Source organism: Mesoplodon bidens (genome assembly GCF_964165515.1).
Source record: "Mesoplodon bidens genome assembly, chromosome: X".
Taxonomy (NCBI): domain Eukaryota; kingdom Metazoa; phylum Chordata; class Mammalia; order Artiodactyla; family Ziphiidae; genus Mesoplodon; species Mesoplodon bidens.
Window position 1 is genome coordinate 46,937,441 of NC_138163.1, and position 20,969 is coordinate 46,958,409.

At 43.2% G+C, this 20,969-nt stretch overlaps 1 protein-coding gene across 1 annotated transcript in view; it reads right to left on the reverse strand.

Moving 5' to 3' along the window:
• Positions 1 to 12,195: 12,195 nt before the first annotated feature.
• VSIG1 (V-set and immunoglobulin domain containing 1) overlaps positions 12,196 to 20,969 on the reverse strand; it is a gene marked incomplete at both ends in the record, with an annotated part of 33,917 nt that continues 25,143 nt past the window's right edge. The window contains 4 exons of the mRNA XM_081223007.1: positions 12,196 to 12,499; positions 13,264 to 13,411; positions 16,943 to 17,062; positions 17,457 to 17,612. Coding sequence (XP_081079133.1) covers positions 12,196 to 12,499; positions 13,264 to 13,411; positions 16,943 to 17,062; positions 17,457 to 17,612 — 728 coding nt within the window. The remainder of the gene's footprint in view (positions 12,500 to 13,263; positions 13,412 to 16,942; positions 17,063 to 17,456; positions 17,613 to 20,969) is intronic.

Below are 20,969 nucleotides of genomic sequence, written 5' to 3' on the forward strand. Positions count from 1 at the left end.
CAGCTGCTCCGCGGCATGTGGGATCTTCCCGGACCGGGGCACGAACCCGTGTCCCCTGCATTGGCAGGTGGACTCTCAACCACTGCGCCACCAGGGAAGGCCAAGTGTATTGTTTCTAAAAAGGAAGTTTTTAAGTACCTATATTAAGTCATCCTGTATTGAAAAGAATGTCAAGCTTGTTATTATGATGTGTAACAAAAATGTGTTTTGATTTGTATTTCAGAAACTAAAAAAATAAAACGTTGAGAGAATCTCCCAATTCTTTTTGCAAATCAGACACCCACTTAAGCCTTTAAATCCTTTATAAAGACAATTTCTTAGTTTTTGGTATCTCTGAAGTCATTAAAATTAGTGAAGCTTGAACTGCAGCTAAAATCTTTAAAAATAGTAATCTTCTGAATTGCTAATTAAATGTGGAGCAAAAGAAAATTAATAAGTGTAAACTTGATCTCAATTTAGGGAAACATTTTAAATGATTACTGGTCATAAAATCTAATGAACTCCAAGTGACTCTTCAAATTATTTTTTAATTTGAACTTTATGCTGCAAATATTGCTTGAAATAAGTAATCCAAGTGAGTCCACAAACTTCAATTAATTTGGGGTCAGAGACTTAATGACCAGTATCTAAAATGAGTTTTGTAAACGCAAACTGTGTTGTTGATATTCAGACCCTTTTACGTAAGTAAGTAATTTGAGTGCTGAGCTTTACAATTATTAATCAGGGAAGCATATTCTTATGGAACTAAACTTTGTTTATTGAATGCCAGGGACAGAATTAATGACAGGGGAAATAATTTCTTTCTAATGCTTTTTAGCGTGATCAAAGAGTAAAGTTATATCTAATAGGGCCTGTTAGGACTGAAGGTATTCATAAGTACTGAGTTTTATTGTCTGAGGTAATAGGCTTTGTGAATGTAAAAGAAAATTCATCTTAGTTCTTTATAATACAGATGGAACCAGGCCTCAGGTAATTTGTAGGCTATTGGCATTTTAAATGAAGTGGCTTAACAACATTTCAATCACTGATTTGTGTAAACTAAGAATATTGATGGCCTCGGATATTGATCAGATTGTTACCTGTTCCCTGTAGGAAACCCAATAGAGATGAAGCTGATTCAAGTTCAGTGGGTTTTAGAGTTACTTTCAAAATGAACTCAGGAAAGATGACAATTTTAATCGTAGAGCTTAACTGAGAATATAAGATGGAAGAAACAGGTAAATAGAAGAGTGGAAAAAATTACATTCTCAAGTATCTGTTGGAGGGAATCCACAGTTTCAGTGAGGTTCTATGAGATTCAAGATAATTCTTCATTTTACTTTGTAATCTTTGACTTAACAACTTAACTGTATGACCCCAGTGTTTTGATTTCCCAATTTAACTATACCAACTACACTGAATTCATTACATGGTAGCGTCTTCTACTTTCTGTTGCCATATCCTTCTACACTATCAAACCCCCAAAACCTTCTGTTAGCAAGTTTGATATAGTGTGGGAGCTTTCCTTTGGGTGTATGACTCTAGCTTCACAGTTCTATTGACTGCCTAAAATTGAATGCAGAAATTTTTATGTGCATTTTTCTGGGAAGAGGGTTCAGTAACTTTCATCAGATTCTCAAAGGGATCTGTGACTTCCCAAAAGGTTAAGGATCCCTGGTTGAGAGAAAAAAGAATGCTGAATATCAGTAGACATGGGTTCTACAAAAGTAGAGTACCACACTTTATAAATTTTTACATCCATTCTCTATTGTAGGCATTAAGAAGGTAGAAATCATCTCCATTTTACAGATGAGCTGACACTGAGAACTAGCACTACAGCCAACACTAAAATCTAGCTTTCCTGGATCCTGATCCATTTTCTTTCTGCCTCTACTCAAAAACAGTGGGCCAAATGGAAGGTACTGTGGCATTTTGATAATAACCCATTAGTTGTAGCACCCCACCGACCAAACCCTGTGCTTTTCTTTTTTACATTCGTGGGTTTGGGGGATTTTTTTGGTTGGTTTTCTGGTTTCCCAGAACCTTCATTATCATCTCTGAACTCTTTTTTGTTTTTAGACCAAAGCTTCAAAGACAAGTGGGATTGAGTCTTCATTGATTGGTTTGAACATTTTATGAGACCCTCTAACCTGTTTTATAGCATGTAGACATTGTAAAACCACCTTTTATTACTAAAACTTGGGTTTGTTTCATTGAAATTAGTAGTTTGGTGCAGTTGAAGGAGCATTACACTGGGAATCAGGGAACTTGGGATCTAGTATTGACTGTAAAATCTTAGGCAGATTATCTTACCTCTCTTCACTCAGGGATTCTCCTCTGGAGATTGGGTGGCGTTCTATAGGGATGACCCAGCTTTTTAAACTACATTTACCCCTTCCTGTCTCCCCCACCAAGAATATAATTCTGCATCATCTCCCACTTCCACCCCATCATTGTCAGGAGTGGGTCATTGTGTGCGTTACTACCCTCAGGTGCACTGAGATTGAAAAAGTTCGAGTCCTATTGATCTCAAAGCTCCTTTCTAGTTCTTACTGAAAGTTCATCAAATCTGAGTTACAGGCCAGTGTAAAAGCTGCAAATATTAACTTCTCAGCATACAATATTGTGGGGAAAGTTCACTTGGTACTCTAAAGGACATGGGAGATCTCAAATGCATAGTTTCTTGGTTGTTGGTCAAGAATTACTATGTTCCCACTTTCCAGGTGGCGCTCCTACGATGTGTACCGTTAAGTGGGTTCAGTAATTTAACCACGCCAGAGAGGGAAACAAAGCTCAGGAATTCTAGGGCAGCCATCCACCACTTCCAAGAGCATCCATGGGAAAATGGGGAGGCCTGGACAGTCCCCGCCTGGCAGCCTCAGGACAGAGCCTTGAAGGAAAGCCTTGAAAGCTACAAGTTGTTTTACTTGCTCATAGGGTGCCAAGTGCAGAGGCCTTGTACCCAGCACTTCAGACCAGAGCTCCTAGAGTGAAAGGCTGTGCCCGACACTTCAACTTTGTGCGCTGTGTGTCACAACACTGCAACTCAAGATGGCGATGGCAGACCACGTGCAGAGATGCCACACCTGGCACTTGGATCTGGAGCCCCGAGCAGCAGCACAGCTGTGCCCGACCCGCAAGAACTCCACCCCCCTCTCCCCACTGGCAAGAACCCTATAAAGCAGCCCCGCCAATGGCCTTCTGGGAAAAGCATGTACTCTAGAGCTCAAGCTTGCACTTCTCCATTCTTTGATCAAAGAATAAAACTTTACTTTGCTTCTGAACTGAACTCAGACTCATTCTAGTGGCTGGAATGACACCAGACAGGAGCACCCTTGTTGGGACCTGACTCGAAAGGATCAGCAACAAATGTTGGCAACCCAGATGGTTTTTTCACCTGCACCTGTCCACTAAGCTCTGGGTTCACCCTGGCTACAGCGGGAGAATGCTGGAGGCTTTGAGAGGTTCACATGGGAATGATTGCCTCTGGTCTTTGAGTACACTCTGACACAGTAGAACAGTGGCAGCCTTTGGCCGAATTCAGAACAACTCTGCCCGGAAACCCAATACCTGGCTGTGGTGCTCATACAGCATAGTCCTCAGAGTCATCTGACTGCACCCCCTTGAGAGGATCATACTGTGGCATCACTGGGGATCAGAGATTGAAACTCATGCGTGTCTCCCTGCTGCCTCTGGCTGGGGACTTTGGGGACCTGTGGACGTGAGGGAGCCATGGCAGTCTTGCCCCTGTCTTACCAGTAGTGCTGTCCTCTTGACCCCTGTACAAGGCACTAGTGGCCACAACGGGGCTTTTTGCCCTCCTCGCAGACCTCCAGGGGTCAACAGTAGCATCCTCCATAGCCACTTTCAGTTTGGTAAAGGAAAGTAGCCAGACCTGTGAGCCAGGAGACAAGACTTGGAAAATCCCAGGTAATAAGGACCACCTGACAAAACAGAAGAAAGACGCTGGCTTTGAGTTCAAGAAAAGGCACCGGGGATGCCTGAGTGTGAAAGGTTCCCAAGGTAGGTCCGTGACCCATAACTTGACCTCTTCCGGTCAGGCTACTTTCTGTGAAGTAGCCGGGGAGCCCTGCAAGCTGCTTGCAGGACCAGGAACCCCATTACCAGGAAGCACCGTGAGCAGATGGCAAGAACAGGAAACACCCACTGCCTGACCTCTCCTCCCACTCCGGGTCGTAAGGCGAATGTTGGGTGATCCTTTATCAACTGAGGTTCCACAGGCTCTCCTTCCAGTATCAGCCCAGAATACCAGCTGCCCCAGCGATCTGTTGAGTACCGCATGGGAATTCCTCGTGCTTTTAGCTCTCACCGGAGGGAAGTCCAGGAACTCCTCTTTTTCGGCGGAAAGGAGGAAAGAGAAGACCCCCACCTCTGACACCTGTGCCACCCACTAACGGACCACGGTGGTCAGGAACTAACGTGGCTAAGCTGCTCGGGCCCAGAGGCAGTCCTGTCTCACCTCCTGTGGGACACTGTGACTGGGGAGGGACTAACTATCTCAAGCACAGACTGTTATCATTCAAAGGAGACCCCCAGTTATATCAGAGTTCACGCCAGCTGGACGCCTCCTATTTTGGTCTTCTGAGGACTCCATTAACAGTTTGGTGCTGGTTCCAAATTTCCTAAACCAGAAATCTTTTTTGGGTCAAATCGTGTGGCATTTGCCTGCCAGCAAGTCACTCCACCGCCCCGCACCAGAGGTTGCAAACATCCACAACAGAACCCCTGAGGTATGCAGAGCCAAATGTCTACAGTACCAAAGGATGGCCCCTTGGGGTGTACCCTGCAGAACTTGAGTTATTCAGGTATTACCCTGGCCCGAAAACGTTTTATCTTCCTGTGTATTACAGCCTGGCCCCAATATCGGCTGTGAGATGGGGAAATCTGGCCATCAACTGGGTCTCTAAATTATAAAACTGCTTGTCAGTTGGACCTGCTATGCCAAAGACATGAAAGACATGGGATGAAATTCCCTATGTCCATTTTTTATGGCCTTATATCAGAACAAAGGCCTTCAAAAGGGATGTGGGCTCTCCTCCACTAGGGTAATGCCAGCTTGACCCTCCTCCTGAGGACCTTCTTGATGTCTTCGCTAATCCTCCTGCGACTGCTCCCTCCCTGCCCCCTTCTTTCTTATGTCCCAACTTGGACCCCAAGCCCCAGAGACTCCTTCCATACAAGCTCCCTCCCCTATAACCCAGTTCAGCAACTACACAAAGTGGGACTAGTTACCAGCCAGGGTCCAACAACCTGCCAGGAAAAGTATGAAGTACTCCTTTTTTTTTTTTTTTTTTTTTTGCGGTACGCAGGCCTCTCACTGTTGTGGCCTCTCCCGTTGCGGAGCACAGGCTCCGGACGCGCAGGCTCAGCGGCCATGGCTGACGGGCCCAGCCTCTCCGCGGCATGTGGGATCTTCCCAGACCGGGGCATGAACCCATGTCCCCTGCATCGGCAGGCGGACGCTCAACCACTGTGCCACCTGGGAAGCCTGAAGTACTCCTTTTGAGGCAGATCCCCAATGGAGAAGGAGGGCTCATCCAGGTATACATTTACCACTTCTGATCTGTATAACTGGAAAAGTATATATATGGCCCAATAGAAAACAGTATCCTCTCTGTCGGGAGACTTCGTTGGGCACTGCCCCTGTTAGGGCCTCATTGACTAGGGCCTTACTAGACCCTGCCAATCAGCCTGTAATACCCCTATTCTTCCTGTAAAAAAAAAAACCCAATGGAGAATACTGGATGGTGCAGGGCCTTGGGGCAGTTAGTGAAGTCACTGAGGATATATATCCAATAGTCCCTAATCCCTACGCCCTGCTGGGCACTCTGCTGTCCACAAGGACCTGGTATTCTGTGTTAGATTTAAAAGATGCCTCCTTCTGTATTCCATTAGCCCCAGAGTAACAAGAAATTTTTGCTTTTGAGTGGCAGGACCCAAACACACAAAACAGCAATACTGCTGGACAGTCCTGTCTCAAGGATTCAAAAATCCCCCCATCATCTTTGGGGAAACTTTAACAAAAGACCTAAAAGATCAGTATGTGGATGACATTCTAAACTCATATATGGTAGGCCCATTCCCCAAGCCCAGGAGAAGGAACAACCCCCGTGAAATGGAACAACTCGTGTGCTCTTCGGGTAGGAGAAACCATGAAAGCTCTCACAGGATATGGTAACAGGTGCTCCCCACACCCACCGATCTGGCCCTGCATCCCTTCCGGCCGGGAGGCAGGGTGAACCTAAAAACCTGGCACACCAGCAGCCTGCAAGACCACCGCACTCCTGGATGGAATGGGCCCCACTTGGTGATCTCACTACCCATTCTGCCCTGAAGCCGCAGGGGATCACTCCGTAGGACATTGAACTTGAGTGAAGAGGCCCCCGTGCCCCAAACTCCAGAGAGACAACCTGGGGCAATGGACCCCCTTGACTAACTGCTCCTGCGAACCTCTCTCACCTGAAGCTTCTCTTCCGTAAAGCAACTAAAATGTGACCAGGGAGACTGAGGCCCTGGCAGTGAGCATATCGTCAGGGCACTCTGCCTATAGGCTAAAGACCTAGATACCTGCATGTTTAGGAAAAATTTGACATGTGACCATTATTCTCTTGCTAATATCTGGGCCATGTATTTGAAATCGTCTGGTGTCCTTATCTCCAAAATGGTACACAAATGGTGGTCACTCAGGGACACGAACAGTCAGGGCCGAGACCTGGTGGCCCTCAAACACATCTAAAGGCGGCTGGTAGAGGTTCCGCTCTTCTACCCAGGGTCATGACGACGCCCCAGATCAGCAGGAAACAGTTACAGAAGATGGACCATCGCCCCTCAGAGCCCTTCAAGAATGAGGAGCAGGACAAAAGACACAGCAGGGATTTGTCACCGGCAAAGCCTATTAACAATACCCGGAGAATAAAAATAGAATCTGGGTAATAAAATAAAATCTGAACATTTTCTCTCTTTTCCATTGTGCTTAGTCTAGTTTCACTTGCTCATAGGGGGCCGCATGCAGAGGCCTCGCACCCAGCACTTCAGACCAGAGCTCCTGGTGCAAAACGGCTGCGCTGACACCTCAGCTGAGGGCCGCGCGCAGAAGCCACGCAGGGTACTCAATTCAAGATGGCAGCAGCAGATCGTGTGCAGAGATGCTGCGCTCAGCACTGTGATCTAGAGCCCCAAGCAGCACAGCTGCGCGTGCGTCTGTGCCCGTGTCTGCGCCCCGACCCCGCGAGAAGTGAGCTCCCTCCCTGCGAACAAGAGCCCTATAAAGCAGCCCTACCCAAGGCCTTCGCTCTGGAGCCTGAGCTCGCACCTCTTCATTCTTTGATCAAAGAATAAAACTTCCGGGGCTTCCCTGGTGGCGCAGTGGTTGAGAGTCCGCCTGCCGATGCAGGGCACATGGGTTCGTGCCCCGGTCCGGGAGGATCCCACCTGCCGCGGAGCGGCTGGGCCCGTGAGCCATGGCCGCTGAGCCTGCGTGTCCGGAGCCTGTGCTCCGCAACGGGAGAGGCCACAACAGTGAGAGGCCCGTGTACCGCAAAAAAAAAAAAAAAAAAAAAAGAATAAAACTTCCCTTTGCTTCTGAACTGGACTTGGGTCTCATTCTATAGGCTCAAGTGACACCCTCTAGGAGGACCCTTGTTGGGACTGGAGCAAACTGGCGTTTTCTCCCTCTTGTAAATTTCTCTGTGTTGTATTTCTGTCCTCCTTTTAAACTCTCATTTGAATTTTTTTTTCTTTTTTAGTTATCAAAAATAATGTATGTTTATTGTGGAAAATATAGATGATTAAAAACAAGTAAAAAGAAAAAAAAAAGAATTACTATGTTTTAGTCCTTTTTTTAATCATAGATCACTATTATTTGTAGGCCCTCCACAGTGCCATACAAATTCCAGCCTCCCTCCCCTTCAGTCAGCACACTACTGTTGATAATGACGTGCAAGAACTTGTCATAGTTAGTGAAGCTGTATACTACATGAAGACAAGAGCTAGCTCTGATTCTGCTCACCATTGTACCATCAGCCACAGTACCTGGTCCATAGTACCCATTCAGTAAATGTCCAGTGGGTGACTGAATAAACAGATGAATTTGGGGAGAATAAGGACCGACAGCCCCAAAGCTGTTCCACTGACTTTAGCATATCCTAGTTGCTAAATGCTGAAACAAAGAGGTGAGAGAAATTCCTGGAAGTCTTTTTGGGTGGTGAGAAGTGAATGGTTAAGAAGCCAAGGCTGGTTTGGGATTTGGTTGGGACTACCCACTTAACTTTTAACTACCTGTAGCAAAATAAATCAGGTAGTACCTTATCTGAGTGAGAATTAAGCTGAAACAGTTTGGTCGAAGCTTAAGCTATCAGAATATTTGGGTAATGACCTATTCCATTACTTATCTTCTGATCCACTGATGAATAAGCAGAAAAAAAAACAACTTTCTTTTGTTCCCTTATTGGAAATCTCTTTAACATAGGAATCCATTTTCCTGCCCAAGTAAAATTTAGTGAACACAATTTTGTTACGATTCTGTATTTTATACAGTCTCAGGATTCATCACAAACATAAATATATGGTATATTATGGATGTACTAATAGAAGATTAAGGAGACTGGGATAAAAGTTGCACTGACCCAGAGTGGCCTTATAAGTAGGTGGAGTAGTTAGATGGTAACCCGCATGGTTTGATTTGAGAGGGGCTGAGAAAGCTGCTTTCTCCAGGAATATCTCCCCTCTAGATTGTTCCAGTGCTTGAAATTCCACCATTTTTAGTATCTTTGGATTAAAGAATTATCTGTCTTCAAGAGTCCACCCTTAGGGACTTCCCTGGTGGTGCAGTGGTTAAGAATCCACCTGCCGATGCAGGGCACACAGGTTCGATCCCTGGTCCGGGAAGATCCCACATGCCGTGGAGCAACTAAGCATGTGCACCACAACTACTGAGCCTGCACTCTAGAGCCCGCGAGCCACAACTACTGAGCCCACATGCCACAACTGCTGAAGCCCATGTGCCTAGAGCCCGTGATCTGCAACGAGAAGCCACTGCTATGAGAAGCCCGTGCACCACAACAAAGAGTAGCCCCCGTGTACTACAACTAGAGAAAGCCCACACACAGCAACGAAGACCCAATGCAGCCAAAAATAAAAAAAAAATTTTAAGAGTCCCCTCTTAAAAGATAAATTTTCCTAAGAGAGCTAGTTTATTATCAACCTTAATGACATCACCTGATGATGAAAGATCATGTTCACTGGACAAGAACAGGTCACAGAACAGCTACCTTTTGAAAGGGTGGCAAGGGTAGAGATAGGTTGAGCAATGAATCCTGCCTGAGGGACACAGATCCAAATGGGTCACTGAGCCAGTAGGTGCATGACAATCCTGGGTGTCTGGAAAATAATGCCAGAAGGCCAAGAAGGGCACTGAAAGGAGAGACCCAAAGATACTACTTCAGATTAACCTCACCTACTTCCCAACCTTGCCCAGCTAGGGTTTCTGCATTGGCAACATGTACCCTATATCCTTAAATCTGGACCATACCCTCCATTCCTGGCAAATTCATTATGTTGATTTCAACTCAGCTTCCAGACTATCAAGATCATTTTGAGTATCCACGCACCCCAGGATGCATGATTTATTAAGTGTACCTTCTGTGTTTTTATCTAATTCACTAGTTCTTATTCTTGGATTCAGGGAGTCTGTAATTTGTCTAAAACTGTACTTGACATTTTGTGTGTATAAGCATTTTTCTAAGGAGAGAGGTCCAGAGTTTTCAGTGTATTATCAAAGTGATCCATGGCCTCAAAAAAGGTTAAAAACCACTGATCCAACTATTTATTGGCATTTTGATCAGAACAGTGCTAATAAGAGCAGGGCTCTATAAGACCACCAAGAGTGCCTGCCTTCCTGTTCAGCACCAATTCAGCAGAAACTTGGGGGTGGTGTTGACTATTATATATTATTAGTCTCTTGCAATTTACCTCTGTCATAAGAGTAGAAGGGAAGGTGAATTCCAGCTACTTTGGCATTCTGGTAATTGAAATTTTTAAGCTCTAAATGTTAGATCATTCTTAAGACCTTCATCATTTTGTTTCCTGAACCCATCAGACACCGTATGTCATAATATTATATTTGGTCTGAATGAAATTACAGATGCTTCAAAAATCCCTGCCTTTGGTTGAAAATTAGCACATCAAGGAAAATGCATAAGTAAAAACTTGCTATCTCTTCTCTCCATGACTCCGGACAAGCGTAATATTAATTTCAATTTCAATCTACCCTAAAACCTTCTAAAACTCTACCTCAATTAGTGTATAGGTATGATCTATATACAAAAGGTTTCATAGTTTCCTCTACATGAAAATCTGAATGTGGTAAGTTAGAGATTCATTACTTTATTTTAAAAGACTTCACTTAGGGGCTTCCCTGGTGGCACAGTGGTTAAGAACCCGCCTGCCAATGCAAGAGACACGGGTTCAAGCCCTGGCCCGGGAAGGTCCCACATGCCGCGGAGCAACTAAGCCCATGCACCACAACTACTGAGCCTGAGCTCTAGAGCCCACAAGCCACAACTACTGAGCCCACATGCCACAACTACTGAAGCCTGCGCGCCTAGAGCCCGTGCTCCGCAACAAGAGAAGCCACAACAATGAGAAGCCCACACACCGCAGCGAAGAGTAGCCCCAGCTCACCGCAACTAGAGAAAGCCCGCGCACAGCAAGAGACCCAACACGGCCAAAAATAAAAAAATAAAATAAAATAAATAATTAAAAAAAAAAAAAACTTCACTTAGAAGGAAGTCAGACACAAAAAAGTACATACTGTATGGTCCTATTTATACGAAGGTCAAGAAAAGGCAAAGCTAATCTCTAAGGATGGAAAACAAATCAGTGGTTGCCTGGGTCCAGGGTGATGGTGGGATTGCACGAAGGGACACAGGAAACACTTTGCGATGATGGAAATGCTCCATTTAGATTATCACGGTGGTTTCATGGGTGCATACATCTGTCAAAACTCATCAAATTTTACACTTGAAATAGGTGCAGTTTATTGTACATAATGTATATATCAATAAATTTATTTATAAAAGATTTACCTTAGGATCATTAAAATAAGATTTTTATTGAGTATTACTTATTGAACCTTAAAATAAGATTTAAAATCTGATTGATTACACAGATGAAAAAGTCTACCAGTAAATTTCTTTAAAGTGAGATGTGGGTAAAAAATGATCAATAGAAAAGCTTTTTAACAGGTGAAAAAGAGGTGATATCGATGCGTTTCAGTTAATATTAAGCATGTATACAAGATTTATATCTCTTTATTAATGTGAAATATCCCAACAGTAAAATAGATTAATTAGTTCAGATTATCTAAAATAGATCTTAAGTGTTCATTTAGAACAGTTTCCTAGTCTGGCCCTTCCAAAGTAGATAGCATCAGACAGTGTGACAACATAATAGCCCATTCAAAGCTAAATTGTACATCACCTGTAGTATCAATATTTTGTATTCATTGAAGGAAAAGTGTATTTGGAATTGTTTGCCTGTATGTTATTTTCCATTTAAAAATTGGGTTATTTTAAAATTTTGCTGTGCTCAGATATTGGATAGCCGGTGGTTCTTTGGGAAATCTAATATGATAAATGAAGCATTAATTTTAAGACCTAGTTTTAAATGCTATGTACCAATTAATATGTACCCTTTATTTCCCTCTGGAATTTTAAGGAATTTTTTTCCAGTCTATGAGATAATGCTGGTGAATTCTTTTCTTAGTGGTCCGTGTGAAAATGAATAGGGAAGCTCTGTCAACAACAAATCCTAGAAATAATATTGAATCCAGTTAATGCCACCTTGTCATGTGTGCATGTGGAATCTCAAAGAGTAGCTAAAAATAGAGAAGTAAGATTGTCTGAAATAAGACACAGGTTTTGCAAAACACCTTCAACTGAGTTCAAAATCACTTGTCATTTCATTAGTTGTGTTTACATGTTAGTCAAATTGTAAGTACTCTATACTGGTAATGCAGGAACCCTTGCATTTATTTAGTAGTTATCTTGACCTGTCTGTTTTGGATTGATGGTAGGAGCACCTTGTTAGAAGAGGGTTGGTCAGAATGGAGGGAGGTGGTGGGTTAGTTAGGTCAACTGAATTCCAAATGACAGTAATGGGTTCCTTAGTAATGAACACGGTACTCTGGCCAACGGCCTATGTCTTAATCACCCCCTTTCCCTCGTCACAGAAGGGCTCAGATACAGTCGAGGGCTCCGGTTCCTGCTGTGGCTCCAGCTTGATCTCAAACTCAGGTGCCGGGGCAAGCTCAGGCCCTGAGACCAGCTCTAGGGCAGGCTGCACGACAGGTTCAGGCTTAGGGACAGGCTTGTGATCTGGCTCCAGGGTGGTATTAGGCTCAGACTCATGGATGGAATATGGCAGAGTTGCTTCTGTGTGGATGATATCTTCATCTGGTATTGTCTCACACTCTGCATCTTGGTTTATATTTGTCATTGGTCTGCAGGAAGAAGGCCCAGGGGAGAACAAGTTAGGGTTTGACATCTCACATGGAGCCATAGGCTCTGTAGCCTCAGTGACCATAGGTCCCAATCTGTTCAGGACCTCTGTGATTTCTGATAGTCTGACTCACTGTCAGACCATGGGTCTCCATTTGGGGTGCAGAAAGGTTAGGTCTCAACAATATAATGAGAGTTCAAGAAAGACTAACCAGTGTTCAAGAGGTGAGAAAACTCTTGTGAGGTTGAAAGGGTCTAAAGTTCGAATAAGGTCTTTGGCCAAATCCATGGCTCTGGTGCATGTCTAGCACCCACTCCCTCTAGCACAATGCTTGGTACTTGGTTGTGGAAGCACAGAAATGGATAAGAAATCACATTTGATAAGAAATAACAAAGTGGTCAAGAGCCTGGGCCCTCAGCACTTTTGCTTCCCTGGGCCCCTTGTTCCATAAAATAAACATTAAAAATTACATTTTATCACTATTGGTAGAAGGACAAGTATATTAATATATTAAAACATTTTCTTAACTGTAAAAGGATTGTCGTGGCAGTTAAATGAGTTGATACACATAAAATGCTTAGCACAGAGTCTGGCGCACAGCGCTCAGTACATGATAGCCATCACCATTCTTTTATAAACGCAGTGAGGGTACGCAGAAAGATGCCTCTATATCTTATGCTAAAAGGAGTGCTTAGGAAGAGCTGACTGAAAGAGATAGGCCTGAGAAATGTCTATTCAAGTAAAGACAACAAAGTAAGGTCTTACTCGAGTTCTGTGGTGGGTTTAGAATTTCTCTTCCTTTCCTTCCCCTTCGCTTTTGCCTTGTTCCTTGCAAAACACACCACAGAGAAGATAATGGCAGCACCTACTAGGGTACCCACCAAGGTCCTGACAATGATTCCAACTTCTGGATCTGGAGGACACAAGCAACTGGTTAGTAATGTGGAGCATAGTGTCTGCCTCATCCACATGCATTCTTGACCAGTGGGGAATATCCGGGGCATTCATATAGTGGGAAGGTGCCTTGTATAGGTTGAGAGCGTGGAAACCCCTAGAACTCTTTCAGCTGGACTCATAGCAGGAGAAAAAATGAGACTGGCTTGACTATGTAGCCTTCCCATTCACATTTACACACATAAAGAAAAAAAAATATGCCAACTTGGGGGAGGTGGGATTGCTTTAGAAATGCGGTTTCGGACCTCCCTGGTGGTCCAGTGGTTAGGACTCTGTGCTTCCACCGCCGGGGGTGTGGGTTCGATCCCTGGTCGGGGAACTAAGATCCTGTGGCACGGCACCCCCCAAATAAAAGATGCGGTTGGGAGAAGTAAGTCTTCACCGTACATTTGCTTGGGCAGTGAGAGAGACACGATGGAGCTGCAATCCGGTCACCAGAGAAATGACGTCCGTTACAGGCAGGGACGTTTCACCAGGCTTTCCCAAAGCATGGGTGAAGTAGTTCCCTAAAAACCTTCTCTTCCGCAGATTCCATGCTCACCAAAGAGCCTCATGCATTCTGGCCACTGGGAAGGGATATGCCCATTTCCATAAACAGGCATCTGGTTTATTAGATCAGTCTATGGAAAACTTAATGAGTGTGAGATGATCCAGCTGAGCGCCAGACCTTCAAGCACTGAGGTATTGTCCCCAAGAGACCATGTCTGGGGGTTCCAGGTGGGCCCATCCCCATCGGCCTCCCTTCAAGCAAGGATGAATATCTTATACTTTGAGATGAAAGGCTAGTTGAGTTACCTGATCATTCTTTTAACTTTCTATGATTAAAGGAATACATGTGCATCATTTAGAAAGTCAAACAGTTCTACTAGGCTTCTAACAAAAAAAAAAAATCAGCAGTTCCTTTCTCCACTCCTTCCCATCTCTAAGTCCCATTCACAAGAGGAATTTGCCCCCATGTTTCTATTACACTTGTTCTAATATGTTCTGCCTTTTCCAATTTTTGTCATTTTCTACTGGCTTCCTACTCTGGAGGTTGAAGATTTAACTCTCTTACACCACTCCCCTCACATCCCGCCATATTCTCCTAATATAACATAAGGTATTGTTAAATCAATGTTTGCAGTATTATGACCATGTAAATATTGTTCACAGCTGCAGAACATACTATGACTCTTTCTTGTACAACATTTAAAAAATTTCCCCAAGGTTAATAATTGCCTCATTTGGGGATTTATGGGTTTTTTAATGTATTATTACTAATCCCCAAAAATTTTAGCAAAAGTCCTTTCGGTAGTTTCAAACACATCAGCTAATCTATCGGTTTCTTATGTTGTTGTTGTTTCCTCCCTTGGAGACATCCCTTCTGGAGTCCTCCACCTTCCTCCCGAGTATCGAGTATCGACTGGTTGCCTTCCTAAGCCTGCTGCTCTGCTGTCATCCTTCAACCTCCTTTTACCCTCATCCTAATTTTAAAGATAAAGAAACAGGCTTTGCAAGCTCCATCTCAAATAGCACTTCATTGGTAAAGCTGGCCTTGGTTCTATAAGCATAATTAGTTGTTTCTTCTTTGGCATCCCATAGACCCTGTGCAGACCTCTGTTATAACATTTAACAAATTTTAGTGTTTGTGCCTCTAGCTAATCTGTGAGCCCCTTGAGTGTAAGACATATATCTTATTAATGTCTGAATCTCCATTGCCTAGGACATTCCCTGGCATACAGTAGATAGTCAATGAAGGTTTGAGGAAGGGAAGGATGGAGGGAAGGAGGGAGGCAGGAAGTCAAGAAGGCAGGAAGGCAGGAAGGAAGCCAAATGCTAGACATCATTGAAAAGAGGATTCAAAAGGAAGCAAGGCTCAAGTACAAATCTGAGGAGTCTCTATATCTGCAATATGACTGTACCTCTAGAAAGGCAAAATGAGATTGGGGAAGATCTGGAGAAAAACAGCAGAAATGATCAAGGGAGCAGGGACAGAATGGGACCACAAAAAAGGACACACAAAAAGATGAAGTTTCCAGCCATAAAAAGAAACGAAATTGAATCATTTGTAGTGAGGTGGATGGACCTAGAGTCTGTAATACAGAGTGAAGTAAGTCAGAAAGAGAAAGACAAATACCGTATGCTAACACATATATATGGAACCTAAAAAAAAAAAAAAGGTTCTGAAAAACCTAGGGGCAGGACAGGAATAAAGACGCAGATGTAGAGAATGGACTTGAGAACACGGGGAGGGGGAAGGGTAAGCTGGGATGAAGTGAGAGAGAGGCATGGACATATATACACTACCAAATGTAAAATCAATAGCTAGTGGGAAGCAGCCGCATAGCACAGGGAGATCAGCTCAGTATTTTGTGACCACATAGAGGGGTGGGATAGGGAGGGTGGGAGGGAGGGAGATGCAAGAAGGAAGAGATATGGGGACATATGTATATGTATAGCTGATTCACTTTGTTATACAGCAGAAACTAACACAACATTGTAAAGCAGTTATACTCCAATAAAGATGTTTTTAAAAATGGCTGAAAGTGATACAAAAATGAAGGAGCAAACTGGAGTTGGAAAATGTCTGAATCCAGACAAATAAAAGGAAGAAAGCTCAGCTTCATAGGAGAATAATAATCCAATGGAACTGGGCCCCCTGGATATGGTATATATTGAAATCACAGATTCAAAGGAAGTTTGAAAAAATGAATAAATGACAGGATCTGAAATGTAATGAAGTGATTCTTGAGAGATGTAGCAAGATACCCCTTGTGAGAACTTGCCCCCTGACTGGCCCAATTTGACAATCTCAGGCCCTCAAGTCTATGCTTAGTAACTAGGCACGTCTGAACTGGAAGGTTGAGGTTTAGAGGCATCGTGACTCTGCCAGTTACAAACTGAATGACCCTGAGCAAGTCACTTACCTCCCTGAGCTTTAGTTTCCTTTTCAGTAAAGTGAAGCTTAACAGTATATTCTGCCTCCTAGACGGGGTGATTGTAAGACTGAGTGGGATAATGCTTGCAGCACGTGGCCAAGCGTCTGGCACATATTTTGTGCTCCGCAGTATTAGCTACTCTGAATGTAGGTGCAAGTGTCGTTATTACTATTATTATTAGAGGCAGATTTTAGCAAATTAGTTAATAACTGGAAGGTTTGTGAGCTCCATGTTTGACACAGATTGCTATAGCTTCACCTGGATCTACCAACAGCATCACAAAGAAAATTCAGCCTCGTACTATGCATGAGGCTGTTGTTTTACTTTCTGGAGGTTTTGTGAGGGTTAAGCAAATTACTTTTTGTAAACAATTTGAAGCAGCATGTGGCATATATTAAGTATTATGTAAGCATTAGATATTAGGATGGTCATCCGCCATGTCAACCTATAAATAAAGCACCAAAATCTCCAGTCAGGAAGGACTAACCAGGGATTCTAATTAATTTACTTGATTGGCAGGCTCAGCATACTTGACTTAAGGAGAAACTGTTAAAGTTATACGATCAACTCACGTGAAGAAGTTAGGTCAATTTCACAGGAACTATTGCCAAGGTTGTTGATAGCGGTGCACTGGTAATAACCTTGTACAAAATTGGTCAGATTTCCAATGAACAAAATCCCGGTGGCTGGGTCTGTCAAAACCAGGAAATAGCATTTTAAAATCTCTTATGTGGGTAGAGATCATGTGAATGTAGCAGACCATTCAATGCCCACCCACTTCCTCACATTGGCCTCCCTTTCTTGAGATTGTCCAGGGCCCAACTAGACCCCTGGAGACTCCCATCTGGGACCATGCCTATTTTCTCCATACCCACCACCTGTGAGCCAAAAATGGTCTTGATTTCTAGAAGTTGGGGAGAAGACCAGAGGACAGCCATCTTGATGAAAGATTGACATTCTTTGTACATTCTCCTCCCAGAAAACTAGAAGACTGTGCTCTAAGGACAAGCAGCCAGTCACACACACATGCTGTCAACCAAGCCCACACACCAGGCCTTGCCAGGGGCAGCAGAGGGCTATACTCACTGAAGGTTTCTTTCACTGGGACGATGTCTCTTCCTTCAAGTTTATACCAGTAGTACACCGGGGAAGGTGTTCCAAGCTCAGAGAGGCAAGTAAGAGATACAGGATGGCCAGTTTCTGGTATTCCTTGGATGCTGCAAAAGGGCTTAGAAGGTTTGACTGTAAGGCAATGACAAAGAGTAAAAAATCCTGCATGATGAATGGCAGTCTGTACCAATTTTAGTCACTTCCTCACTTTCATTTTGTAGAATATGTATACTTATTTTTTTTTAATCTCTAAAAACTTATTTTGACAGTTTTCTAGCTGTACCACCAGATGGGAGTACAGCACTTCAGGTACAAAGACCTTCTGTCACTGGGCCATTAATATTCTAATAGCATCCATTCTATCTGCCTGCTCCCCAGATTCATAACCATGAATTTCTGCATCGTGCCTTAAAATATGCCTTTATTAAAAAACAACTAGGAACATAGTTTATACTTTGGAAGCACAGTCTTAAAGGAAAACAGAACCCTTAAATACTTTGAGATAACTGGTTGCTTATTCTTTTTAAAACATTGTTTTATTAATGCCATATTTTTCCTTTGTGAGTCATTTTTTGGCCTTTATTCTTCTGGGGGTGACACAAAATGGAGGGTTTGAATTTGCCCGTGTCCCTCATCGGGAGGGGAAACCCATTGCGGGGGAGGGGTGTGCTACAGGGCACTGAAATCTTGATTCATCCTTCATGCCACAAGCACTTACTTGAGTGCCTTCTGTGTGCCCAGCACTGGACTAGGCACCAGAAATTCAAAAGTGACTCTGACACAGTTCTGAAGTAGGGTGGGAGAGTGGTAAGAGATTAGGCTAGAGAGCAGTGAGGCCATAGATTAGGGGGCTTCGTGCGTCATGTATTTTATACCGAGAGCAGCAGGACCACAGAAGGAATTTAAGTAGGGGAGGGACGATGATCATTCTAACGTTTTAGATGAATTGCTCTGACTCCAGGGCTTCCTGAGCCAAGGGACAGGAGGAGACAGATTCAAGCTGTAGTAAGAGGTCGAGAGGGCTTGAGGACCAGCTGGATCTGTGGCATGAGGAAGAGGGTGGGCTCAGTGATGACTCCCAGGTTCCTGATTTGACAGCTGGGTACATGATCTTGCCATCCCCTGAGATAAATACAGGGTTAGGGTTAGTGTGAGGGTTAGGGTTAGGGTGAGTAGCAGGTTTTCGGGGAAGTAGTGAGGAGGAGGAAGGGGCGATGATGAGGTCAGTTTGGGATATACTGAGTTTCAGCTGCATATGGGGAACTCCTGTGGGAAGCTGAGACTCTGATTCTCCTCATTTATCTTACAACTCACAGCTTATTCTATCCTCAGTCTGATTTATAGATAAGGATCTGAATCGATACTTTCCAATTCACCTTCCTTAATTTGGATATAAAACATTCCAAAGGCATAGATTCTCTGCCTTAGGCTAGTTAGACCCTAAATGCTCCAGGATGCCCAGCTCTCTGGCTCTTACTTGGGAGGCAGCAGTTAAGAGCACAGCTCTGGATCCACACCGAACACTGCTCCACAACTTTACCCTAGATGTATTTAGGCAAGTAACCTAACATAGCCAGACCTCAGTTGATTCATCTGTAAAATGTGAACAAGAGATTACCTGACCTCCAGCTAATCCAAATATATTGTATTTATATAAATAAAATAATGTATATAGTATCGTACACATGGAATTGCTGTTGGCCACAGGCAGGAATGAACTCCTGCTACCACATTTTCAACCTTGCCACTGATAATCTTCCAGTCTCAGACTCTAACCCACTGTACATGTGAGCAGGAAAACAGATGGATATAGCTATAGTTCTTTGAAATTTTCACAATCCCTTCTTGTCTTTTAATTGAAGTATACTTGATTTGTGATATTCTGTTATAGTTTCAGATGTACAGCATAGCGATTCAGTATTTTTGCAGATTATGCTCCATTAGAGGTTATGATAATGGGTATAATTCCCTGTGCTATACAGTATATCCTTGTTGCTTATCTATTATATATATAGTAGTTTGTATCTGTTAATCCCACACCCCTAATCTGTCCCTCCCCCTTCCCTCTTCCCTCTGATAGCCACTAGTTTGTTTTCTATGTCTGTGAGTCTGTTCTGCATATACATTCATTTGTATTATTTTTTAGATTCCACATATAAATGATATCCAGTATTTGTCTTTCTCTGTTGAACTTATTTCACTAAGCATAATATTCTCTAGGTCCGTCCATTCTGCTGCAACGAGCAGTATTCCATTCTTTTTATGGCTTAGTAATATTCCATTGTGTATATGTACCATACCTTCTTAAGCCAATTGTCTGTTGTGCCATCCCTTCTTTTAAACAGGTGTCTTTTAATTAAAAGAAGTATTTTTCTGTTTAACTCTTCTTTCTTTTTTAAAATTTATTTATGTATGTATGTATGTATGTATGTATGTTTGGCTGCATGGGGTTTTCATTGCTGCGTGCAGACTTTCTCTAGTTGCAGCAAGCCGGGGCTACCCTGTGTTGTGGTGCATGGGCTTCTCATTGTGGTGGCTTCTCTTGTTGCAGAGCATGGGCCCTAGGCACACAGGCTTCAGTAGTTGTGGCTCACGGGCTCTAGAGCGCAGGCCCAGTAGTTGTGGCACATGGGCTTAGTTGCTCCGCAACATGTGGGATTTTCCTGGACCAGGGATTGAATCTGTGTCCCCTGCATTGGCAGGCAGATTCTTAACCACTGTGCCACCAGGGAAGTCCCTCTTTGTTCTTTCTTACTGTTGATTTCCTCAGATGGAAATAACTCCTTGGATTTGCCTACCCTAAATAAACTAGGCTATTTAACCAGAAATCCAGTGCACCTATCACTAGATTTAGATAGTGCCTTTTTTAAATAACATGGTGATTTTATTCCACTGTAAGTGGAATAGAATAATCTGAACCAAAAAGTAAATGGGGGTGCTTCATCACGAAGCCAGACCCCAGGATTTGAACTAATCATGGACAAAACCCTGGAATGACTTGCATTCATTTCTTGAGCCCAGAATCAAACCCAGATAGGCATTTTTTTATTTTGCTGAACACATTTTTCTTTTATTTTTTATTAACCAAACACTTAGTAAATCACTTTGAACCACATCCCAAACCCATATATTTTCTAAGACTACTGATTCAGTATTGAATTGACATTTCATCCAGTTAAAGTCCCCGACAGAACTTGGATGTTTAACTGGCAAAGCCACTGATCTACCATTTAGCTTTATTGGTTTCAACAGAATTGGGATGGGAAGAAGAGGCTCACCTCAGAAAATAAATGAAAATGCTTCAGTGTGTTCTCAAATCTTCTCTAAATTCATCATTTTCTTTTTATGTGCCAAATTGCAGAAGGAAGATGATGTTCCTTCCAAATGCGTACAAAACAATTATTCAAACTTCTGCTGGGTATTTTTCAGAGATTCATTTTCCAAGGTTATCATACCTAATGGAAGTCTCTCAAATTAATGGTCGTCCAA